Below are 25819 nucleotides of genomic sequence, written 5' to 3'. Positions count from 1 at the left end.
GACGTGGTAGCTGGCTCCTCCCGCGGGGGTGGAGCCAAAAGCCCAGAAAAGGCGGAGTTCCGCTACTGAGCTGAGCTTGGGCACGCAGTCCTGCCCGGTGGTAGAGTCAAGGCTAGCAGCCGTCTCTCAAACAGGCTCCTCCTGCAAGGGCAGGGCAAAAGCCTGGAAACAGGCGGAGACCCGCAGCTGAGCAAAGGTGCTCGCCAGTGCCCTCAGGACCGAGCATAACGTCACACATGGGGGCGGGGAAAAGGCCAAGGCCACCAACGCTTGTGCACCCGAGCACGTGATCACAGCCACTCCCGTGAAGAGAAAATGCGGAGGCAGAGAAATACAACACAAATAAACCAAGAGAAATCCCCAGAAAAAGAACTAAGTGAATCAGATAGAACCAAATTACCAGATGCAGAGTTTAAAATAACGATTGTTAAGATGCTCAAAGATATTAGAACAACCATAGATGGCCATTACAAAAACCTAAATAAAGAGATAACAAATATAAAAAAGGACATTGAAATAATAAAAAAGAATCAGTCAGAAATGACAAATACAATATCTGAAATAAAGAATACAATGGAAGGAATTAAAAGCAGGATGGATGAAGCAGAGAATCGAATCAGTGAGTTAGAGGACACAATAAATAAAGGCACGGAAGCAGAGCAGAAAAAAGAAAAGAGACTCAAAAAGTCTGAGGAAACTCTAAGAGAGCTCTGTGTCAACATGAAGAGAAATAACATCCACATCATAGGGGTTCCTAAAGAAGAAGAGAAAGAACAAGGGATAGAGACTTTGTACAAACATATTATAGTGGAAAACTTCCCCCAATTAAGGCAGGAAAACACTTCACATGTTCAGGAAGCACAGAGAACTCCATTAAGGAGAAACCCAAAGAAACCAACACCAAGATACATCATAATTAAAATACCAAAGCAAAATGATAAAGAGAAAATATTAAAAGCTGCTAGAGAAAAAAAGACTATTACCTACAAAGGAGCCCCCATAAGGATGACTTCTGACTTCTCAACAGAAACACTTGAGGCCAGAAGGGAATGGCAAGAAATATTCAAAGTAATGCAGAACAAGAACCTACAACCAAGACTACTTTATCCAGCAAGGCTATCATTTAAAATTGAAGGAGAAATAAAAAGCTTTACAGACAAAATAACCCTCAAGGAATTCACTGCAACCAAACCAAGGCTGCAAGAAATGCTAAGGGACCTGTTGTAAACAGATCAAAGGAAAAAAAGAATATAGCAAAAGAGGAATACAGTTTTAAAGAAAAAAAAGGCAATAAACAATTACATATCAGTAATAACCTTAAATGTTAATGGATTAAATGATCCGATCAAGAGACATAGGGTAGCTGCATGGTAAGAAAACAGGACCCATACATATGCTGTCTACAAGAGACACACCTTAAATGAAAAGATGCACACAGATTGAAGATAAAAGGATGGAAAAAAATATTTCACGCAAATGGAAATGAAAAAAAAGCAGGGGTAGCAATGCTTATATCAGACAAAATGGACTTTAAAACAAAGACTATAGTTAGAGATAAAGAAGGTCACTACATAATGATAAAGGGAGCAATCCAAAAGGAAGATATAACCACTATAAATATCTACGCACCTAATATAGGAGCACCTAAATATATAAAGCAGATTTTGATGGACTTAAAGGGCGAGATCAACAGCAATACTATAATAGTAGGGGATTTCAATACCCCATTAACATCATTAGATAGATCCTCAAGAAAGAAAATTAACAAAGAAACAGCAGACTTAAAGGACATATTAGATCAACTCGATTTAATAGATATCTTCAGAACCTTTCACCCTAAAATAGCAGAATATACATTCTTTTCAAGCACTCATGGTACATTCTCTAGAATAGACCACATGTTAGGGCACAAAAGCAGTCTCAACAAATTTAAGAAGATTGAAATCATATCGAGCATTTTCTCTGATCACAATGGCATTAAACTAGAAATCAACCACAATAGAGAAATTGAAAAACATTCAAACACTTGGAAACTAAATAGCATGTTATTAAATAACGAATGGGTTAACATTGAGATCAAAGAAGAAATTTAAAAATTCCTAGAAACAAACGATAATGAGCATACATCAACTCAAAATTTATGGGACACAGCAAAAGCAGTCCTGAGAGGGAAGTTTATAGCATTACAGGCATACCTCAAGAAACTAGAAAAAGCTCAAATAAACAACTTAACCCTGCATCTAAAAGAACTAGAAAAAGAACAGCAAGTAAAGCCCAGAGCTAGTAGAAGGAAGGAAATAATAAAGATCAGAGTAGAAATAAATGACAGAGGCTAAAGAAACAATACAGAGGATCAATGAAACCAGGAGCTGATTCTTTGAAAAGGTAAACAAGATCGATGAACCTTTAACGAGACTCACCAAGAAAAAAAGAGAGAGGACTCAAATAAATAAAATTAGAAACAAGAGTGGAGAAATAACAACTGACACAACAGAAATACAAAATATTGTAAGAAAATACTATGAAGAACTGTACGCCAAAAAACTAGACAACCTAGATGAAATGGACAAATTCCTTGAATCATATAATCTTCCAAAAATCAATCTGGAAGAATCAGAAAACCTAAACAGACCAATTACAACAAATGAGATTGAAACCGCTATCAAAAAACTCCCAAAAAAGAAAAGTCCTGGGCCTGATGGCTTCACAAGTGAATTCTACCAAATATTCAAAGAAGAACTAACTCCTATCCTTCTCAAGCTATTTCAAAAAATTCAGGAAGAAGGAAGACTTCCAAACTCCTTTTATGAGGCGAGCATAATTCTGATTCCAAAACCAGACAAAGAAACACAAAAAAAGAAAATTATAGGCCAATATCCCTGATGAACTTAGATGCAAAAATCCTCAACAAAATATTAGCAAAAGGGATCCAGCAATATATGAAAAAAATCATACACCATGATCAAGTGGGATTTATTCTTGGGAGGCAAGGCTGGTACAATATTCGCAAATCAATCAATGTGATTCATCACATAAACAAAAGAAAGGAAAAAACCACATGATAATTTCAATAGATGCAGAAAAAGCATTTGATAAAGTCTAGCACCCATTCATGATCAAAACTCTCAGCAAAGTGGGAATACAGGGAACATACCTCAACATGATAAAGGCCATCTATGACAAACCCACAGCCAACATCATACTCAATGGGCAAAAATTAAAAGCAATCCCCTTAAGATCAGGAACAAGGCAGGGGTGCCCCCTTTCACCACTCTTATTCAACATAGTTCTGGAAGTCCTAGCCACAGCAATCAGACAATAAAAAGAAATAAAAGGCATCCAAATTGGAAAAGAAGAAGTAAAACTATCATTATTTGCAGATGATATGATATTGTATATAGAAAACCCTAAAGTCTCAAAAAACTACTAGACCTGATAATTGAATTCGGCAAGGTGGCAGGATATAAAATCAATACTCAGAAATCAGAGGCATTTTTATACACTAATAATGAACTGTCAGAAAGAGAAATCAAGGAATCAATCCCCTTTACCATTGCAACCAAAAAAATAAAGTACCTAGGAACAAATCTAACCAAGGAGATTAAAGACTTGTACTCGGAAAATTATAAAACATTGATAAAAGAAATCAGGGAAGATACGAATAAGTGGAGGCATATACCGTGCTCATGGTTAGGAAGAATAAGCATCATTAAAATGTCTATATTACCCAAAGCAATTTATAAATTCAATGCAATATCGATTAAAATACCAATGACTTACTTCAAAGATATAGAACACATATTCCAAAAATTTATACAGAACCAAAAGAGAACATGAATAGCCTCAGCAATCTTGAAAAGGAAGAATAAAGCGGGAGGTATCACACTTCCAGATATCAAGTTATATTATAAGGCCATTGTACTCAAAACAGCATGGTACTGGCATAAGAACAGGCACATAGATCAATGGAACAGAACAGAGAACCCAGAAATAAACCCACAGCTCTATGGACAACTGATATTTGACAAAGAAGGTAAGAAAATACAATGGAGTAAAGACAGCCTCTTCAACAAATGGTGTTGGGAAAATTGGACAGCTACCTGCAAAAGAAAATGAAACTAGACCACCAACTCACACCACTCACAAAAATAAACTCAAAATGGATAAAAGACTTAAATGTAAGCCGTGAAACCATAAGCATCTTAGAAGAAAACATAGGCAGTAAGCTCTCTGACATCTCTCGCAGCAATATATTTGCTGATTTGTCTCCACAGGCAAGTGAAATAAAAGACAGGATAAACAAATGGGACTTTATCAAACTAAAAAGCTTCTGCACAGCTAAAGACAATAAGAACAGAATAAAAAGACAAACTACACAATGGGAGAATATATTTGACATTGCATCTGATAAGGGGTTAATAACCAAATTTATAAAGAACTTGTAAAACTTAATACCAGGAAGACAAACAATCCAATCCAAAAATGGGCAAAAGAAATGAATAGACACTTCTCCAAAGAGGACACACAGATGGCCAATAGGCATATGAAAAAATGTTCAACATCACTAATGATTAGAGAAATGCAAATTAAAACCACAATGAGATATCACCTCGCACCAGTCAGAATGGCGCTCATCAATAAAACAACACAGAATAAGTGCTGGCGAGGATGTGGAGAAAAGGGAACCCTCCTGCACTGCTGGTGGGAATGCAAACTGGTGCAGCCACTGTGGAAAACAGTATGGAGATTTCTCAAGAAATTAAAAATTAATCTGCCTTTTGACCCAGCTATACCACTGTTAGGAATATACCCCCAAAACACCATAGCACTGTTTGAAAAGAAGAAATGCACCCCCATGTTTATGGCAGCATTGTTCACAATAGCAAAGATCTGGAAACAGCCCAAGTGTCCATCAGAGGACGAGTAGATTAAAAAGCTTTGGTATATATATACTATGGAATACTACTCAGCTATAAGAAATGATGACATAGGATCTTTTACAACAACATGGATGGGCCTTGATAACATTATACTGAGCGAAAGAAGTAAATCAGAAAAAACTAAGAACTATATGATTCCATACATAGGTGGGACATAAAGATGAGACTCAGAGACATGGACAACAGTGTTGGGGTTACAGGGTGGGGGGAGGAGAGGGAAGGGAATGGGGGAGGAGAGGGGCACAAAGATCATGGCTTTTCAGCATTTGCCATATTCCCCCCTTAATCTATAGACAGACAGCAAATATTTACTTATGGTGTTTCCACTATAAAGACTGCTGTCTTAGGGACAAATGCTGATGAACTATTTCAGCAGTTCCTCCTTCTTCAAAGACTTATATGTCAACATAGAGCTCCATGTTTCATAGGACATACTCAAGCTCACTCCATGCTCCCTGGAGCTTTAGCACAAGGGAATGCCCTTTTTTTTGTTGTTGTTGTATTTTTTCTTTTATTTATTTATTTTTTGTATTTTTCTGAAGATGGAAATGGGGAGGCAGTCAGACAGTCTCCTGCATGCGCCTGACCGGGATCCTGCTGGCAATGCCTACGGGGCGGGGGGGGGGGATGCTCTGCCCATCTGGGGTGTTCCTCTGTTGCAACCAGAGCCATTCTAGCACCTGAGACAGAGGCCATGGGGCCATCCTTAGTGCCCGGGGTGGCTTTGCTCTGGTGGAGCCTTGGCTGCGGGAGGGGAAGAGAGAGACAGAGAGGAAGGAGAGGGGGAGGGGTGGAGAAGTAGATGGGCGCTTCTTCTGTGTGCTCTGACTGGGAATCCAACCTGGGAATCCTGCACACTAGGCCAAGGCTCTACCACTGAGCCAACTGGCCAGGGCCTAGGAATACCCTTGTTGATCAAGCTACCCAAAAGAAAATTATGTGGAGCAACCATGACAGACCGAGCAAGTCAGTCTCATACTATTCATCACCAGAACACTGCAGTCCGGTGTAAACAGTTTCAACTTTCTCGGGAAGCAGCACGGCAGATTGGGAAATCCTGTCCAAGGGGTCCTATACTGCCCCTTCATTTGGAGTTAACTCTCAAGGACCCCTACCAGGACAACTCTGGCAGATGGATGTTACTCATATACCTTCATTTGGCAAACAGTCGTATGTCCACCTTACAGTGGATACATATTCCGGATCTATAGTAACCTCTGTCAGAACAGGAGAGGCTGCTAAGCATGTTATAGCTCATTGTCTGTATGCACTGTTCTATTATTGCATTTCCTAAACTGGCTAAACTGAAAATGCTCCTGCATATGGAGCAAAAGCATTCACTGTATTTTGTCATGCTTACAATCTCTAAAGTTAAGGTATTATTAAAGTGTACTCAGCAAACATTTTAAGGTCAATTTACAAAAAAAGTTAAAAGGGGGTAGTCATATCCTGGAACTCCTACGAGTCTACCATATCATGCTTTTTACTTAAAAAAATTTTTTTTACATTTCTTTTGAATGCTGATGAACAGGAGACTCTAAATCTTTTTTACCTGCAAACTACTACCTTCTTTATTAGATCCAGCTAATAACACTGTTTTGTCTTTTTCCAAATAGCTCCAGATATATGGAAAAGATTTATATAGGCAGATGGGGATCCTCAAACCCCTCAGCGAGATCTTCTGAGCATGGCTTTTAAGATACCTAGAGGCAGAAAAAGCCCAGTAGAGATCAGGGGAACTACCAGCTTTTAGGATACACCCTTAAAGGCTCCAATGTCCCAAAGGGGTCTCATAGGATGCCATCTGGGTCCTGCTTCAATAGTGGAAAGGAAGGTCATTGAGCTAAAGCCTGCCAGGCTTACATGCCTCTGCTGTGAGGAAACAGGGACACTGGAAGGAAGGTTTCCCCCTCGCTCCTCTAAGGGAGGGTTCAGTCTCTTCCAGCCCTGCTCCAGCCACCTATGACCTAACCTTGCCCAGAAAGCTGGGGTTTGCCACTGAAGGCTGAAGGTGCCCAGGGCCATCGGCCCCATCTACGACACTGTGGACGAGCCTAGGGTATTTCTTCCAAGAAGCAGGTAAACTGATCTCATTTGCACAAGGGCCACTTAACTATGTTTTGCCTGAATAGTCAGGTTTTTTATTCTTCCCTCAAAGATCTCTGTTGTGGGTGTTGATAGTCCTATTTTCTGCTGCTTTGCTTAATATATAGTGTTTCCTTTATCCCTCCTACCTCAATGCCCCACTCATATTTCAGGCTGGGGCCTACTCCTAATTTAGAGCTCTCTTACCCCCTTTTGTCAACTTCTATTATGAATCTACCTTTGCCACCCAGCTTAGTGTATCCCAAGGTTCTCTTTACCATGTCACAGTCGCAGAGCTCCAGGGAAAAGCAATCTGGTTTCATCTCTCCAGGCAGAGGAGAACAGAAGCTCCATATCCATGCATGCTGCAAATGGCTTTTCCAGTCTACCTGAATCATTACCAGTTAGAAGCAGCGGTCATTGGGACTTGGACATGAGCTGCAAAGTATAGAATGGTGACAACAATTCCAGTGCCTTGCGGACTTTTCCTGTAGGGAACTTTCCTGGACTCCTGCTCCCTGTGACAGCTCCTAACAGACTGAACTGTGGTTGGGTTGCATTTTTCAGGAATTTGGCATGGTGAGGGGGCCAACTTGGACTTGGTGAACATGTTAAGGACACTACTCTTTTATGGATTCTTGCTGTATTGGCCAAGAGTTTGCTTAAAGGCTTTTAATCACTGTAAAAAAAAAATAGAAGACTGGATAAAGAAGATGGGGCACATATACACCATGGTATACTATTCAGCTAGAAGAAATGATGACATTGGATCACTTACAGCAGAATGGTGGAATCTTGATAACATTATGCGGAGTGAAATAAGTGAATCAGAAAAAAGCAAGAACTGCAGGATTCCATACATTGGTGGGACATAAAAATGAGACTAAGAGACATGGACAGGCGTGGGGTGGTTACGGGGGGTGGGAGGAGGGGAGGAGGGAGAGGGGAAGGGGGAGGGGTACAAAGAAAACTGGATAGAGGGGGATGGAGGACGATCTCTCTTTGGGTGATGGGTATGCAACAGAACTAAATGACAAGATAACCTGGAAATGTTTTCTTTGAATATATGTACCCTGATTTATTGATGTCACCCCATTAAAATAAAAATGTATTTATATAAAAAAAAAGAAAATGAGGCAGAACTTGATGTCAAAAGATCTATCTCTTCAACTTTATGTATTTCAGCAGTTATGAAAAATACCAACAATTTGCTATCTGTACACCAAGGCTATTAGTTACTTCATGGGGTCTACAGAAGACTAAACGAGATAACGTGAAAGTGCTTAGTAAACTATGACATTTAGATAATACACAGAATCCATATAATGGCAATATACCACCAAGAGATGGAGTTAATCCTCAAATCAATTACCCTTTTGAATTCATGATAAAGCTGACACATTAAGACTCTTCTTATATAACACAATAATATTGTGTAATGTTGATGTAGTTTCTGAGAGATTACTGTAGTTAATAGAAATTTGCTACATAATATTAAATACTCCACATGTTATAAAGTGATAATAAAGTAATAAAAGAGCATGGCAGATAATCTGCTGCAGATTATAAACCGGCTCTTATGATGAGCCTAGTTTCACACAAATGAATTCAGTAACTCTAACCAAGTAATTTAAGGCCTGTGGCTTTGTTAAATCTCAAGTAAGAGAAGCATGAATAAAGAAATGAGTGAATGAATGAATGAATGAATGAATAAAAACAAAGATGTAAACATAAATCTACTTGTCTCTGCATAACATTCAGTGTATAATCACTTTCTTTACTTGGCTTGAGTCTCCCATTAAAAATACTTGACTTTATGTACATAAGTCCCCTAATATCTTAACTCAGTTAACTTATTGGCAAGGAAAAAAATATATCAATGTATAAACTAAACTATCTGGTTTAAGAAAATCAAAATAATGATTGATTATCTGAGTTGATCACTTCTTTTTGTTTTGTTGCTCTGGGGAAAATGATATTACAATGAATCTTTTATTTTAGTTTTTCATTTATTTATCACTTCTTAAATGAATGTCTATTATGTGTTAGCAACTTTCTTAATGAGAAAGAAGATTCTAATCAGCACACATACTTCTTACTTGCCATTCAATTCCAAGTTCTATTAATACCACAAAACTCAAGGCTTAGTTTTGACCTCGACTATTTTAATGAATCCCTATAAAATATACTTAAGGAATATGGAATTAGGGAAAGAAAAATCCTGCAAATTTGGAAATTTCAGCCTATTGTAGCAAATTTTCAGACACATGCAAAACCCACTTTTTCTGTTTACCAATTCACTTGAAGATTATTTAAATATTGCTGGTACACTTATAAATGTTATGGTTTTTTAAAAAGCTGTTTAATTTGTAAACATGCCCTGGAGCATCCTGAGGGCATCAAGCCCTTGGATATTCTTTATGAACTGATTCAATAATAATGAACCTATAGCGGGTCCCACCAGAAATGAAACTTTTAGTGACCAAGAGGACCTCATAGGCTCAAGCAGCTGCCCAAGGCCACAGATACAGAGAAAGTCAAACTTCTCGTGCAAGGGATAATATAATTAATTTGGATGTCCAGGAAATATCTAAGCCACATTGAAGGACCTGATGTTGGTAGTCACTTCAATAAAAAGAAAAAAAATCCTCAAAGGTCCTTTTATACATTGATTTATAGCTACGGAATCCAACAATTGGAGTGGGGACCTTGCTAACTGAAGGACATGACTAAACATTGTCAGGTTTAGGGTCCAGACTCTGCTATCAAGAGACGGAGCTGGGAGGCTGGGGCCATGATTATATTCTCAGTAAGGGGCAGAGAACACACATAAACGTGATGCCCACCATCATCACTGTGAAATTCAACCTGGCTCCTGATGTTTGAATAGAAGGCACTACATTCTCTGACTTCATTTTGTCAGTGTATAAATAACTGGGAAACAGCCTATCCTCTATTCACACCTTGCAACACTTTTGATTATAATACACAAATAATATTTATGTCAAAGACGACACACTCTTCAGCACAATTACACATTGTTTTTTTGGGTGGGGCAAATGGCTATAATGTTGATATAAGGAAGAAGATGGCTGTGTGAACAGACGGGCCCAGTGCAGGACAGCCAGTGGCTTGACAATCTCAGAAGACTCGTGAGGAAAGACGAGGCTGCAATGGATGAAGGAAGGAGTAGAAGGTAGTAGCCATTCCAAGGGCTATACTGAGAGGATTTGGTTTCAGCCCCATGGCCTCGCACCCAGGAAGAAACCCGTAAGTGTTTGCTGAATGTCAGAAAAATGGGAATTATAAGACTACAATCTGGAGAAATTACAGATCTGGGACATCTTTATAAGGTTAGGAGGAACAATGTGTTTGAAGAGCAGAGAGAACTTTGAAAGGGTGGATGGAAGGATTGAGAAGAAAAGAAGAACACGGTACAACGAGCAGCCGCGGCCCTGGGAGCAGAGAAATGCCAGCGCAGGCCTGTGAGGGAGTGTGAGCTGCTCTGCGGGGGGGGGGGGTCTTCGGTCAGACAGCAAGCACTGTGAGGGGTGCGGCCTGGGGGTTCCGGGTCAGGGGGTAGCAGAGAAATGCCAGCGCAGGCCCGTGAGGGAGTGTGAGCTGCTCCGCGGGGGCGTCTGCGGTCAGACAGCACTGTGAGGGGTGTGGCCTGGGGGTCCGGGTCAGGGGGGGAGCAGAGACGCAGCCGTGAGGCGGATGGTTTGGGAGGATGTAAGAAATGTCTGTCACCTTGGACACATTCTGTTAGTTTTCCACAGTTAGATATAAAGGGTACAAGAAATTGGAGGAAGGTGGGAATCTAGTCAGGCTTACCCCAGAAACAATTTGAAATAATGAGTTATACTGCCTTTATTAAGAAGAGACAGTTCTTGCTTGAGTCCCATTAATTTGCATACATAGTAAATCTATAAAATTAAATTACTCGTTGTCACAGATAACACGTGTTACCATTAAAATTAAAACTCATACTACTATCTAAATACCAAAAAACTATTGATTGAGTTGATGGATACATTTCTCTCCTAATTACCTTTTTTACTCCTCATTACTTAACCAGAACAAGACATAACTAATCAATGATTTTACTAAGCATCCCTGAGGGCTATTTTATCCATGCTGTTCATACAGCTAAACAAAAATAAACACCCGTGCTTTAGTATAGTGAAGTCTAGTGAGACCCTATATATCTGCACAATCCTATTCTCATTTCTATTTAAATAAACATTTAAAACAGCACTTATATAAGGCTGCATAAAAACAGTAACTGGATTCAATTACTTAATTCATTTTTGGAGCCTCTTCAGGTGGGACTGAATTATTGCCTAGTGCCGCTCTTTAGCATTCAAAAACAAATAGGTTTAAAAAAAAAGAAATAAAAATGTGAAAATAGAGCACTTGATGTAAAATTATTTTCATTATGATGCTGTCACTTTAACGTCTATAGACTTAATTGTATTACAATTGCCATGTGAGAAAAGAATGTCCAAGGCTAGGTGGAAATACGCTGCTGAGTGCTTGTTGGGAGAAAAGAAAATGAAGACAAGACAAATGAAAAAGCGGAACAATGGTTCCAGCTCGCAGGTGCCTAATCTGTGAGACCACGCTGCACAGCTTGGAGACAGAAATAAAGGTTCTCCTTTATTTTTATTTTCCTCTATTTTTTTCTTTTCTTAAAGGGTATGCATAAAAGAGGATTGTAAACACCAGCATTATTAGGTGCCTTCATCTTTTCTACCTTGGGCTTCAAATAGCAGGAAGATTATATGCTGGATTTATACAAATTGAAATCTGCAACTTTTAATAACCTTCCCAGACAAATCGTCTCCTTGCTTCAAGCCCTACCCATGTTCCCTAAGAAGGAAGGAAAAGGGGTAGGATGCTACACTTGGAAACAGGAATGCAGAAAGCTGTTGTGAGACGCGCTAGTGAGAGAGAAATGGAAGGGGAATGGAGCCTCCGATTCTATGCCTGTGCCCATTTGGAATTTCCCACGTTTGCTGCTCAGTGTGAGAAGCAGTGCTGAGCGGCTGTGTGAGCAGCGGCATCAGCAAACTGGCCAGAGCGCCCGAGTTGTTGGCTCTACTTCCCGCTGCACCGTCGGAAGGGAAACATTTGCTCTATTGGAAGGCAGTGATAAGGATGGATTTTTAAAGTTTCCATTTTTAAGTGAAAATGAAAGAAAAATGCTCTTCTAGATGTGTTGTGCCTTTGAGCTCCATTTGAAAAAAAGGAAGAAAAAAAAAGGCAGAGAAAGCTGCTGTGAAGGTCACCGAGTGAAAGAACTTCCTCAGGGCACAGAAAAAATTAAATCCCAAGGAAAAAATAAAATGTGATTTCCGGAGTGTGAGGCACAAACTCCAAATGACAATGATTGACAGCCAAACTATATCCGTGCAATATCCAAGACTGCACGTTCTCATTTACCTCAGTGTAGCCAGCAAGCGCCCATTAAACATCCGTCTGATGCCCAAATTAACCTTCTTGGCAAACTGAAAGAGGCACAAACTATCATAATCAACCTTTCATTATCACAGCAGCCTCTAGTTAAAGGGTCAGAATAATTGTGCCTTCAGAGCCTTGATTGTTTTCAATCAACAGACGGCTGGAGTGACAGCTCAGTGATGGAGGGGTCTGATGAAACCGCACCAGGCCTAATCAGAGCAGATGAAAGGAAGGCATGATTGGTGCAAATGAACAGTCGTGCCTCTCCTTTTCATTTACAATCTGAAATTACTCTTAAATTTGTGGGGTTTTTTTCCCTCCCTTATGAGCACCACTGAAAGAATGTTTGACTTATTATGAGTTCTGACAGTGCAGAGTTATACAACACAGGTAGGGTTATCAGTTGAGGCTTTAAGTGGGTATTCAGCATAATTCTAACAAATTCACTCTTGAAAAGCACCAAATGACTAAAAAGGCTTCCAATGACCTAACCTCTCAGTGCCGTTTGATTAACAGACCCATTTATTCCGCTGGCATTCTAAATGATGAGAAGATAAAACCCAGGCAGAAATTCCCTGGAACTGTTTTCTCTCAACCTCCCGGCTGTGTTTATTTCGGGACGAGTTCTTCTGCCCCAGATCCTCAAAGAACACCACATTAAGAGCTCAAAAGAACTCAGATCCACAGGGCATGGATCAAATAGAGCTGTTGTCAGTGGAGACATGGAGGCTATACTGGGAACCACAAGGGTACTAAAAGTGCTGGAACCCAGCAACTGTAAGGTTGATATATCAGAAAGACTATTTGGGAAAAGAAATAAAAAATCCTGTCATAGGCCAGGCTAAATGTATCATAAAAAGAGAGAAAATTGAAACAGTATAAAGCTGTATTCATATAGCAGCTATTGTCCACAAATCACAGACATTAACATTCTTAAAAAAATTTAGTGATGAGTGGGATATACACTTCAGTGGCAAAATGAACTTCTTCTATTTTCTCCTTTAATCCTGAGATCAACCAGCCAATCGTGAGAGTATTATGATCCAGTCAGTGCTGCAAAACAAAGAAACACTTTTAGCTGCAGAGACTAATATGCGTGCGTGTGTGTGTGCGTGTGTGTGTGTGTGTGTGTCTGCGTGTCTACAAGTATGTATGTTGTAACCCTACCTGCATGTGTATGAGAGATAAGGGATAGGGTGGCTGTTGGCTCAGGATTCAGGATAGTTTTTAACCTCTCTAGTCAGAACGTTTACATAAAACTTTGGCCATTTTATTTGCTAGATTGTGTGTTGGAATAATGAGATAGAGGTCTATAATTAACAAAGTTAAAAAAAAAAAAAAGGTATTAAAAACAGCCTGAAATTTTCCATGCACTGTTTAGCAAAATGTATTCCTTTATAACTGGAGCTCATTTTATGGGTTAATTGCTCACCATGAATGTACAAAATTCCCATAGTTTGAACTACATGTAAATATACTTCAAGCAGGATATTGTCTACTCTGTCATAACATTCTGCAGCATCTCAAAGTTTTCACTTTGTTTTTCAGGAGACAGCTCTCAAAGGAAGATGTCTGGCAAATGCTTCAAACACAAGTATTTTCCAAATCCTTCCCTGTTCTCCTGCCACTTTCTCAAGTGCCCATAATCTTCAGCGGGCGCTTGACTTCCTCTGGCAAGATTTACCAGCAACACCTGCCCCATTATCTTCTGGGCGTTAGTTCTCCCAGGGCAGTACTAGGCTTTCAAGGCACAGACGCCTTCTGTCCAGAAGGCAGTTCATGTACTGGTCAAATAGAAGTGGCTTTGGGATACTGACAAGGGAATTAAAACAGGATTTTCTAGCTGGTTCAGAGCACAGGAGGGAAAACCAGGCCATCCCATGGCAAGTGCCTCTTCTAACACCTAGAATCCAAGAGGTGTGGAATTAACCATTCTAAAGACTATGCAGCTGTTCTACATAGCCTACATCTTATAAGAGATAAGAAGAGAAAGAAAGATTCTTCAGAGGACCTGAAAACCTGGTAAGTCACCCCTTTATTTACTTTATTATTTACCTTTTTTTTGAACTTCATTACAAAGAGTGAATATATAGACATGTATATACGGTCCCAGCAATAGGCAGAATAAAAAATGACTTATAGTCCTCAGCAAGTTCAATGCCATTCTCACAGCCAAAGAAAGAGATGCCTAAATATTTGCCTCTTAAATGAGCATTGCCTTTCTAGATGGAGAGTTTTAGGTTTACTTTTAGCGGTGAGTAATTTCCTATTGTGATTGGCTGACTTATAGTCAATTTTGTATAATTAATGCCAAATTACATTGTAATTCACATAGAATTACAAATTAAAAGCTATATTAAGAGCAAATAAATTAATCAAAATTAATTACATTATGCTTACTTGTTTAAAGCGTTAAGAAGATAGGTCCCCCTAAAACATCTAAACTTCAGCGTACCGTCCATCACTCCTTCAATTACCTGACTTCCTTGTGTGGCCAGAGGAGGTGGCGTGTGGGCATTTCTCATCAACAAAAACACACACAAAGAAACATGCAAAGCCTCCAGCTGACAGGGCTCTTTTTAGCTTCTGTCTTTGAAGCATAAGATCTGTGCCACTTATGGAAATTGACTTATCATACTTCTTATAGACAAAGGAGAACAATGTAAAACAATCTGTGATAGCTATCTCTGATAGGGAAGTAGAAGGGTTGAGCAAAAAAGGGCAAAACAGAGAGAGAGAGAAAAAACTCGTGGACACAGACAGCAGTGTGGTGACTGCTAAGGGACGACGGGTGGAGAGGAGGAGGAGGGCGCAAGGGGGATAAAAGGTGATGGATGGAGGCTTGACTTCAGGGTCTTTTCTTTTTTTTTTTTTACAGAGACAGAGCGAGAGTCAGAGAGAGAGGGACAGACAGACAGGAATGCAGAGAGATGAGAAGTATCAATCATCAGTTTTTCATTGTGGCACTTAGTTGTTCACTGATTGCTTTCTCATATGTGCCTGGACCGTGGGGCTACAGCAGACCGAGTAACCCCTTGCTCGAGCCAGCGACCTTGGGTCCAAGCTGGTGAGCTTTGCTCAAACCAGTTGAGCCTGTGCTCAAGCTGGCGACCTCGGGGTCTCGAACCTGGGTTTCCGCATCCCAGTCTGACGCTGTATCTACTGCGCCACCACCTGGTCAGAAGACTTTAGGGTCTTAAGCACACAATATGATGAACAGAGATGTGCTGTAGAATTGAACACCTGAAGCCTGTGTAATTTTGTTAACCAATGTCACCCCAATAAATTCAATTAGAAAAAGAAAAGAAATAAATACCTGTTTTTCAGACCCCTTATAGCCACCTTCCTGGGAGCACATCATCTTGCTCACAACTATCCTGTGCCTGTTTTCTCCCACCTTCATGTAATCTTCCTTATGTCCCCTTCTTATTCCCAAATGTATGTAGAAACTGTAAACAGGCGTCCCCAAACTGCGGCCCCCTGAGGCCATTTATCCGGCCCCCCTCCGCAATTCCGGAAGGGGCACCTCTTTCATTGGTGGTCAGTGAGAGGAGCACTGTATGTGGCGGTCCTCCAACGGTCTGAGGGACAGTGAACTGGCCTCCTGTGTAAAAAGTTAGGGGACTCCTGCAAAACTTTCATTCTCCAGAGCTGTTCACATCTTGCTTTTTAGCATTATCGGCAGTTTGGCTCAGATAAACTCTTACAAAAATTCTCTATAGGTCTGGATGGTTTTTATGTCAATGCTACCTTTCTAGTAAACCCCGTACTAGGCCATGACCCAACTCTCCATGTTTTTTTCACTTGTATTACTGTTTTACATTTTTATTTTATAGATTTTAGGGAGAGAGGGAGGGAGAGGGGAAGAGAGAGAGAAATATTGATTTGTTGTTCCACTTATCCATTGGTTGATTCTTGTATGTGTCCTGACTAGGGATCAAATCTGAAACCTTCGAGTATTGGGACGACCCTCTGTGCTACCTGGTCAGGGCTCAACTATCAATTTCTGCTGTATAAATTTCCAGACTTTTAATATACTGGGTATAAAATAAAGATATAATGATTAATCATTTCCATTTGTTCCATCCAATCTCTAACAACATCTGCAGACTTTCCACCACGTGGTCTACACAGCGCAGCAAAAAATAATGGTGCACCAGGTTCACACTGATTTAAATCTCTTGATCAGATTTTAAAGTGATCCTCTGTTCCAGACCTTCTCTTCCGGATTTATACATCATCCTACTGTACCTTAAAGGAATGAAGCTGTTCTCTGCCTCTATCAGAATTCTCTATCCATTTTCCTTATCAAAACAGCAAAAACATCAAATTTCTGGGCTCTGATAAAGAACAACCCTCAGTAACACTTTCTGGTATTATTTTTACTGGAGCCATTTTTGCAATTTTCCACAAAGCTGCACAACATGTGAAAATAAAAACTGGTAACATATTAAGAAATTTATACTGCTGGCTCACTCATTATAGATTACTGTAACCTCTGACTTATGACAACATATATCAGGTACTTTGAGGCTGTTTTCTTAGAGATTTGGTGTTTTTCAAGAGGATACCATGAAACCTGCACTAAAACATATACTGTGAAGTGAGTGAATCACTTCACCTGTGAGCTGAAGTGTCCTCACTTGTTAAAATTTTGGTGACGCTTGCCTTATGAACTTTAAAAGGCTGGTAAGAGACTCCAATAAAATTATATGTATAAAAACACTTTAAAAATATACAGCTTGCTAAGATCATAAAGAATTATTGTTGTTATCATGATTGATGAACTTCTGTGCCTAACCCTGGGGCTCTTACCTCCTGTACACAGCTTATATATGGCTCACAAAAATTAGGGGATATTGTATCACTTCATATTCATTTTAAAATATCCCATGATTTTTGTGAGCTGTATGGTTGGGTTTTCTTTTGAGATCTCTGATAATCCAGGTAGCAATATTACTGCAGGCCACCAACACATCAGTAATATTCTCCAGTCATCTTTTTTTCCTTCTCACAGTAGCAACAACAAAATATCAGACTGGAAACAACATGAATCGCAATGAGAATGAGAAGCAGAGAACATAAATATGTCATATCTCATAAATCACCTTGTTATTCTATCATGCTCATTTAAAAAAAAAGAAAAAAATTATTAACTCATGGGAACAGCAACCCATGAATACAAGTTAGGTCTCCTGTAATTTCTGATAATCACTGCCCCTCACAGCTACTTGACAACACACAGCCCTAGTGCTGGGGAGACTTGAGGATTAGCTGGAGCAGAGCCCCTCCGAAATGAACGTTAGGTGTCTCACAAAGGCACACAGCCCAGACAAACAACAGCAAGGCCACTAGTCAAGATCCTCAGGGATGAGTTTGCACAGAAAAATTAGCTGCATATAAATCAGGACGAATGACTAAATATACACTCAGGCACCAAGCCCTGAGATAGCAGCGTTGCTCCGTGTCCAGCTGGGGTCCCTCAGAGGGCACAGCACTATTGGGGATGTGGGAGGAGCCTCTGTTTATTCTCTCCATCTATGAAGGGAGTGGAGATATCCTCACCATATTTGTAGGAAAAAACTGTATGTAGCTGGGAGGAGCTACCAGAACTTTCAGGAAGGGCATTGAGAACCAGCATACATTTAATTACTTTAAGGAATGGTAAAAAAATAAAATAAGACATCATGAAGATGCCCAAAAAGTGCCTATCTGAAAAAGACAGTAAATTACACATGCACACATAAAATTTAATTGAGGAACAACAGGAATATGATGAAAAAATTACAATTTTGTTTGGGGATAAGTATTGTGAAGTCACAATATATTTCATGTCCAGTTACCAAGGTTCAAGTGTTAAAAATGAGAACACTACTCAAAAATGTGTATTTTTTTTGAGAGAGAGAGAGAGAGAGAGAGAGAGATGGGAGGGGATAGAGGCAAGAGAGAGACAGAAGCATTAACTCACTGCTCCACTTAGTTGTGCACTGATTGCTTCTCACACATGTTTTGAAAAGGGATCCAACTGGCAACCCTGGGCTCAAGCCAGCAACTATGCACTCAAGCCGGTGACCCTGAGATCATGTCAGCAATACTGTACTTGAGCCAGTGACCCCATACTTGAGCTGGCAACCCTGTACTTGAGCCAGCAACCCTGGACTCACGTCGGCAGCCTTGGGATTGAGTGGTGACCCGAGATTTTAAACTGGCATCCTTGGTGTTCCAGTTTGATGCTCTATTCCCTATGCCACCACCAGTTAGGTCTCATGGTCACTCACAGTCTGGTTTGTCTGAGACTTGAGCTGTACCACATGGGTTGACGGTGGTTTGTAAAGCTGTTTGAGTGTATGTACAATGAACAAGAGTTAGCAATGAATAAAGCACTGAAGAGAAGGCAAAGGGACACTGGGTTCTGTTGAAACGTACAAAAAAAAAAAAAAGCATTTCATTTTCCAGTGTACCAATATTGTCTCCACGCGTTCAAAGTTAGCAAAGAAATCATTAAACTGTTTGGCACAGGTCAGACCCCACTGGGAAGGAATCAGGCATGACGAGGAAGATTAGCTGTGGAAAGCTCCACATCAGACTCCAGGATGCATGTAAGCAGGGCCCTATGAGTCCTGTCCACCACCACCGTACGGAACCCATCACATCACAGGCGACAGTAGCACTCAATAGCACATGATCAGAGTGGGTACTCAATAACTATCTTACATGAAAGAAACTTGTGTCACAAAGCACAGAGTTAGCATTAGCAACATGACAAAGACATGGAGGCAGGCAGAGTGAGCCATTCAACCCTCTTAAACTGTAGGCACTACACCCAAGAAGAGAAATGGCCAAGCCCTTCCTGATTTATTTTAAAGTCCAGGATTAATTTGACTCACCTCTGTATCCATCGCTCCCCAGTATTTTTCAGCTTCTATTATGAATTTAGAAGCTGTAGACCAAAGTAGAAACAGCCCCAAACTTAGAAGACATGAATCTGATTTCTAATTTTGTTACCTCAGTTTCCCCATTTGTACCACAGTAAAATAAAGCAATGATGAATGCAGAAGCATTCTCAAAACTGTGGTGTCTGACCTACGGTGGTGCAGTGAATAAAGCATTGACCTGGAACATTGAGGTCGCCAGTTCAAAACCCTGGGTTTGTCTGGTCAAGGCACATATGGGAGTTGATACTTCCTGCTCCTCCCTCCCTTCTCTCTCTCTCTCTCTTATTCTCTCTTTCCTCTCTAAAAATGAATAAATAAAAGCTTTTTTAAAAAACTTCAGAGCCCTGGCCGGTTGGCTCAGTGGTAGAGCATCGGCCTGGCGTGTGGAGGTCCCGGGTTCGATTCCTGGTCAGGGCACACAGGAGAAGCGCCCATTTGCTTCTCCACCCCTCCCCCTCTCCTTCCTCTCTGTCTCTCTCTTCCCCTTCCGCAGTAAGGCTCCATTGGAGCAAAGATGGCCCCGGGCACTGGGGATGGCTCCTTGGCCTCTGCCCCAGGCGCTAGAGTGGCTCTGGTCGCTGCAGAGCGACGCCCCGGTGGGGCAGAGCATCGCCCCCTGGTGGGCAGAGCATCGCCCCCTGGTGGGCGTGCCGGGTGGATCCCGGTCGGGGGCATGTGAGAGTCTGACTCTCTCCCGGTTTCTAGCTTCAGAAAAATACAAAAAAACCCAACAACTTCAGAGTGCTGTTTCCGTCAGTTGCGCTGCAGCATCTAATATTTCTAGGACCACAAGAGGATTTTCTGTTCTTTGACGTGGTAGCTGTTTACTATTTGGAACCAGTGAAGTTTCGGGAGTACTGCTGCGGCCATGAACATGTCAGTCCCAAGCGCACTCATGAAACAACTGCCCATTCAGTCCACGGCTGGTGCCGTCCCTGTTTGCAATGAGAAAGGTGAGATTTCGATGGAAAAAGTGAAGGTAAAACGTTACGTTACGTATCTGGAAAGAGGCCAGACTATGCCCCTATGGAGTCCTCAGATGAGGAGGATGAAGAATTTCAGTTCATTAAGAAAGCCAAAGAACAAGAAGCAGAAGCTGAGGAACAGGAGGAGGATTCATCTAGCGACCCTCGGCTCCGGCGTTTGCAGAAGCGTATTAGTGAAGATGTGGAAGAGAGATCGGCTCGACATCGGAAAATAGTGGAACCTGAAGTGGTAGGAGAAAGTGACTCAGAAGTAGAAGGAGATGCTTGGCGCGTGGAACAAGACAGCAGTGAAGAAGAGGAAGAAATTGATGATGAGGAAATAGAGCGGCGGCGTGGCATGATGCATCAGCGAGCACGGGAGAGAAAAAATGAAGAGATGGAAGTCATGGAAGTGGAAGATGAAGGATGGTCTGGGGAGGAATCAGAATCAGAGTCCGAGTACGAAGAGTACACAGACAATGAAGATGAGATGGAGCCTCGTCTTAAGCCAGTCTTCATTCGAAAGAAGGATCGAGTAACAAACAGTTCAAGAACTGTGAAGCTAAAGCACTGAAACAGAAGGAGCTGGAGCAGGAGGCAAAACGCAAGGCTGAGGAGAGGCGCAAGTCCACACTCCAGACTGTAGAAGAGGAGACCAAGAAAGAGCTGGAGAAAAACAAGCGATCCCTGGCTGCACTGAACACTGATGATGAAAATGAGGAGGAGGAATATGAGGCATGGAAAGTTCGGGAGCTAAAGAGAATCAAGAGGGACAGAGAAGATAAGAGAAGCGCTTGAGAAGGAGAAGGCAGAAATCGAACGTATGCGAAACCTAACTGAGGAAGAGAGGCGAGCTGAGCTTCGGGCGAATGGCAAAGTTATTACCAACAAAGTGGTTAAGGGCAAACACAAGTTCTTACAGAAGTATTATCACCGGGGTGCCTTCTTCATGGATGAGAATGAAGAAGTATACAAGAGAGATTTCAGTGCACCTACCCTGGAGGATCATTTCAACAAAACCATTCTTCCCAAAGTCATGCAGGTCAAGAACTTTGGGCGCTCTGGTCGTACCAAATACACCCACCTTGTGGATCAGGACACCACCTCCTTTGACTCAGCATGGGGTCAAGAGAGTGCCCAGAACACGAAGTTCTTTAAACAAAAGGCAGCTGGGGTACGAGATGTATTTGAACGGCCATCTGCCAAGAAGCGGAAAACTACTTAAAGTTCAACTACTAATTTTTCCAGTTGTGGGACACAAGGGGACGTCTCAGTGGCTAGCCCTTGATTTTTTTATTCATGTGACCCATGTATCCTGTCTATTGGACTGCCAACTGTAACACTTGGGGAACCCAATTTTGGAAGGTGCTTTGTGAGGTTGGGACTCATGCTGATAAACCCACAGAAAAGCACTTTGAATCTAGGTAATTGAGAGAATATTCATCCTATTTTGTTGTTGTTATTAATTGATACTAGAGAGAGGAAGGGAGAGGCAGAGACATCGATGTCAACTTCCAGGTAGGACTATCTTTACTTAAAACTATTTCTGAGAAATCTTAGGTTTCATCATTGCTCTAGTTTCCCAAATTCACTTGGGACTATTCAAAGTTTCTTTTTCCAGCCCCTTAGCTTGGGTCAGAAACACGAGCATGTAAGTGTACAGTACATTACCGTATAGAAATCTTCACTCATAAAACCTGTTTTTAAAAAAAACTAAAAAAAACAACTTCAAAACTGTGGTATGATATTCAAATATGAAGTATTAGTATAGTATTATTGGACATGTAGTACTGTTTGAAGTCCTTGCTTCTCTCTGGCTGGAGGTGTACGTGGATCAATGTATCATTCAAAAGATAAAAGTAAAAAGCTGAGTATATTACTAGTGTCCTCTACTTTACAAATCTTAAGAAATTGTAGCGTTTTGTTTGGCTTTACCGTCTGGAACTTCTTTAGAGGAACAAGATTAAATCAAAATACAATAAGAGTGGTCCTGTGGTGTAGATAAAAGCCCAGAAGGGTTCATCAAAACACCACTACTTTTGAGGTTGTTGACTTCTCTAAACAATAGGTGACTTACATCTCTAAAGATAAAAAAACAAACATGTTATTAACAGTATGACTTATGGATGCAAATTTCCAACAAAAATACAAGGGAAAAAATGCAGTTTTAAAAGGCCAAATTTATTTTGTATACCAATGTTCCTAGAATAAATCCAGGTTTATGTAGAAATAGTATGTCTTGTTAGCCATTCAAAACATTTTAATATTAAAAATCTACATTATTGTGTCTTTATTTATTATTTATAGAGTGCAAGAGAAAACATGGCAGTGCTCAACGCAAGCACAACAGGCACAGCCTCTGCTTCTGGGGTGTATAATCAGAGACTAGTGTGACTTGGTCCCTGCTGCCATTCGATAATGGGATATGACTAGATTGAAGCAGATTCTCCCTGCTTAGGTCTGACCTTGTTTGATATCAGTGATGTGACCACTAAATTGTTTGATCCATTAAATCTGAGGAAAGTAAGGCTCAAAACACAGAAAGGAAGTGCCCTCAATTCAAGATTAAAAAGGAAGAAAAACATTGATATATGGACTGTCCTGATAAATACTTTTCACTAAAAGTAGGAAACAGTTAATAATAAATTAATAATTAAAGGAAAATATAACTTCCCCATATTCAGAGATAAAACTAAACTAAATCTCTTGAACCCAATAATTATACATTATTATAAAGATTTTCATCCCAGGATCTGGTGTCTAACACCATTGCACATCATAGGCACTCAAGAAATACTCAATTTTTATTTCCACAAATTATCTGTACCCATTTATTTTTTTATTTTTTGTATTTTTTTTCTGAAGCTGGAAACGGGGAGAGACAGTCAGACAGACTCCCGCATGCGCCCGACCGGGATCCACCCGGCACGCCCACCAGGGGCGGAGCTCTGCCCACCAGGGGGTGATGCTCTGCCCCTCCGGGGCGTCGCTTTGCTGCGACCAGAGCCACTCTAGCGCCTGGGGCAGAGGCCAAGGAGCCATCCCCAGCGCCCGGGCCATCTTTGCTCCAATGGAGCCTTGGCTGCGGGAGGGGAAGAGAGAGACAGAGAGGAAGGAAGGGGGGTGGAGAAGCAAATGGGCGCTTCTCCTATGTGTCCTGGCCGGGAATCGAACCCGGGTCCCCCGCATGCCAGGCCGACGCTCTACCGCTGAGCCAACCGGCCAGGGCCTATCTGTACCCATTTAAAAACATGGTTCTTGTTTCTTCTGTTTCAGAGAAAAAAATAATAATCCAGGGAGGTGCATTAATGATTTAAAAATCATAAGGATCCGTCCCCGTTGGGGTGAGGACTGAGAGAAGGAGACGCAGTTAGCACACTTGTACTGTTCCTTACATCACGGCATGGTTTCTGGCATTCAGCAGGTGCTCAGAGTACTGATGGACACAGAGCCACACCTGTCCCTATGCTAGCACATACCGGGATTCACATTATCCTCAGGCTTTTTCTACACTGCTCACAAAGATCAGGGGATATTTCAAAATGAATATGAAACAATTAAAATAAGAAGCATTTTTTTTTTTTTATTAAACAAGGACATCAGAAAAGCAAACAAGTCAAAAAAAGTTGTTTGATTATGCAAATGAGATGCAAAACCAACTTTTTTGTCATTGGTGGAAATGCACTATACAAAAGGCTGAAAGTACTGGAGTATCTGCATGTTCCCTGATCCCCTAATTTTTGTGAGCAATGTATAAATTGTACTCCCAGGTAAAGCAATCTCCCCCTCTTTCTGGTAAAAGAGAATCTGGGGTAGAAAAGGCTCCTTTCCCCAAAAGAAAGCTGGAATTAGCCAGTACTTCCTGTGAAAATGGAAACAGACCAGTCTATGGGAGTGATATGGGATTCCCTAGTCCACTCTAAATTGTATAGCTGGGTCCCAGATCAGTAGTCTGAAACTATATGTGGAATTTAACAGGAGGAATTTAACAGGGTCCTACAGAAATAAAGTCCTAGGTTAGTTCTAAATCTAACAAAGTAAAACTGGTCGGGATTCCCCAGGTCATGAATGTGAGTGACCTCAGGCCCCCCGCTTCCTCTTCCGCTGATTTGCTCATTTTGAGCCTCCTCTTTCTTGAACCTCATCACCACTGGCTTTCTGTCTGGAACCTGAGAAATTGCTGGTCTTGAAACAAAAGACCAAACTGTTGAGCTGACTTTAACTGATTTTTTTATACAGAATTTTATGAGAGGACTTCTATGTCCTTACACACTAAAGTGTGCATATGATAGTCTTTATGTTACCTGCAAATACAAAATGCAGTTAACGAACAGGCCAAGTCATTTCAGGTGATGGAAGGAAGAAAGGAATTGTCTACGGGGGATGAAGCAGCCCTCTGTGAGAGAAGAGACCTAAAATAAAGTTTGAAAAGGTCACTTGGAAAAAAAAGCAGATATAAGGCATAATCCTGGGGGGTTTCACAGGTTTCCAGATCCACATAGTGGTTATCCTGGCTGTAGCACATTTTATCAGGAAAAGAAATAAGGAACAGCGGAAAAAAAAGATTGTTCAGTGGGGATAATTTGAAGGGTTTTTTTTATTGTTGTTGTTGTTTTTTACAGAGAGAGAGCGAGAGTCAGAGAGAGGGACAGATAGGGACAGACAGACAGGAACGGAGAGAGATGAGAAGCATCAATCATTAGTTTTTCATTACGACACCTTAGTTGTTCATTGATTGCTTTCTCATATGTGCCTTGACCGTGGGCCTTCAGCAGACTGAGTAACCCCTTGCTCAAGCCAGCGACCTTGGGTCCAAGCTGGTGAGCTTTGCTCAAACCAGTTGAGCCTGCGCTCAAGCTGGTGATCTCAGGGTCTCGAACCTGGGTCCTCCGCATCCCAGTCTGACGCTCTATCCACTGTACCACCACCTGGTCAGGCTGAAGATTCTTATGACACATCTTCAAAGACAGACTACTTGCAGTCTACTGAATGAAATCTAGAACTTTCACCAAAATGAAGGAAATGTCCCAGATAATATTATCAGTAGATGGTCGAAGAGCCACATGTATAAATGTGAGTGTGTGTGTGTGTGTGTGTGTGTGTGTGTGTGTGTATTTCCTGGGGTCTCCCATAAGTTACAGGTTGCACATATTAATCAAAGAGCACTACTGTCCTTCCACTTTTCTATTACCTGTCTGACTTTGGGCCAGCTCCCTTCCTCCTCCCCTACACCCTGTGCCTCACTACTCTTCTCTAAGACATGGGATGGGGATTTGTCAAAGTCAATGAGCACTTTATTACAGTGAGAATGCTCTGTAATGAACAATTCAGCAATTTAATGAGATTCTGTAGATCTGTCTCCAGCCTGTCCATCAAGTTTCACTTCTATAAAGCACCCTGACACTAATCCTCTGGCATACCAATCTTCACC

The 25819-nt window shown here is 41.0% G+C and overlaps 1 protein-coding gene and 1 pseudogene across 4 annotated transcripts in view; one reads left to right on the top strand and one right to left on the bottom strand.

Moving 5' to 3' along the window:
- Positions 1–25819, bottom strand: part of KLHL32 (kelch like family member 32) — a 240989-nt gene that overhangs the window by 50867 nt on the left and 164303 nt on the right. The window contains exon 7 of one of the 4 annotated variants that reach the window (XM_066254369.1): positions 13444–13541. The exons of the other annotated variants lie outside the window; for them this stretch is intronic. Coding sequence (XP_066110466.1) covers positions 13536–13541 — 6 coding nt within the window. The 3' untranslated portion in view covers positions 13444–13535. Of the gene's footprint in view, positions 1–13443; positions 13542–25819 lie in introns of those variants that run through there. 4 annotated transcript variants of the gene reach the window in all.
- Positions 20292–22020, top strand: LOC136322274 (microfibrillar-associated protein 1 pseudogene; annotated as a pseudogene).

This window comes from Saccopteryx bilineata, chromosome 1 (genome assembly GCF_036850765.1).
Source record: "Saccopteryx bilineata isolate mSacBil1 chromosome 1, mSacBil1_pri_phased_curated, whole genome shotgun sequence".
Classification (NCBI taxonomy): domain Eukaryota; kingdom Metazoa; phylum Chordata; class Mammalia; order Chiroptera; family Emballonuridae; genus Saccopteryx; species Saccopteryx bilineata.
The sequence above is the reverse complement of the archived record's forward strand: the minus strand, read 5'-3'. Positions and strand labels throughout refer to the sequence as shown.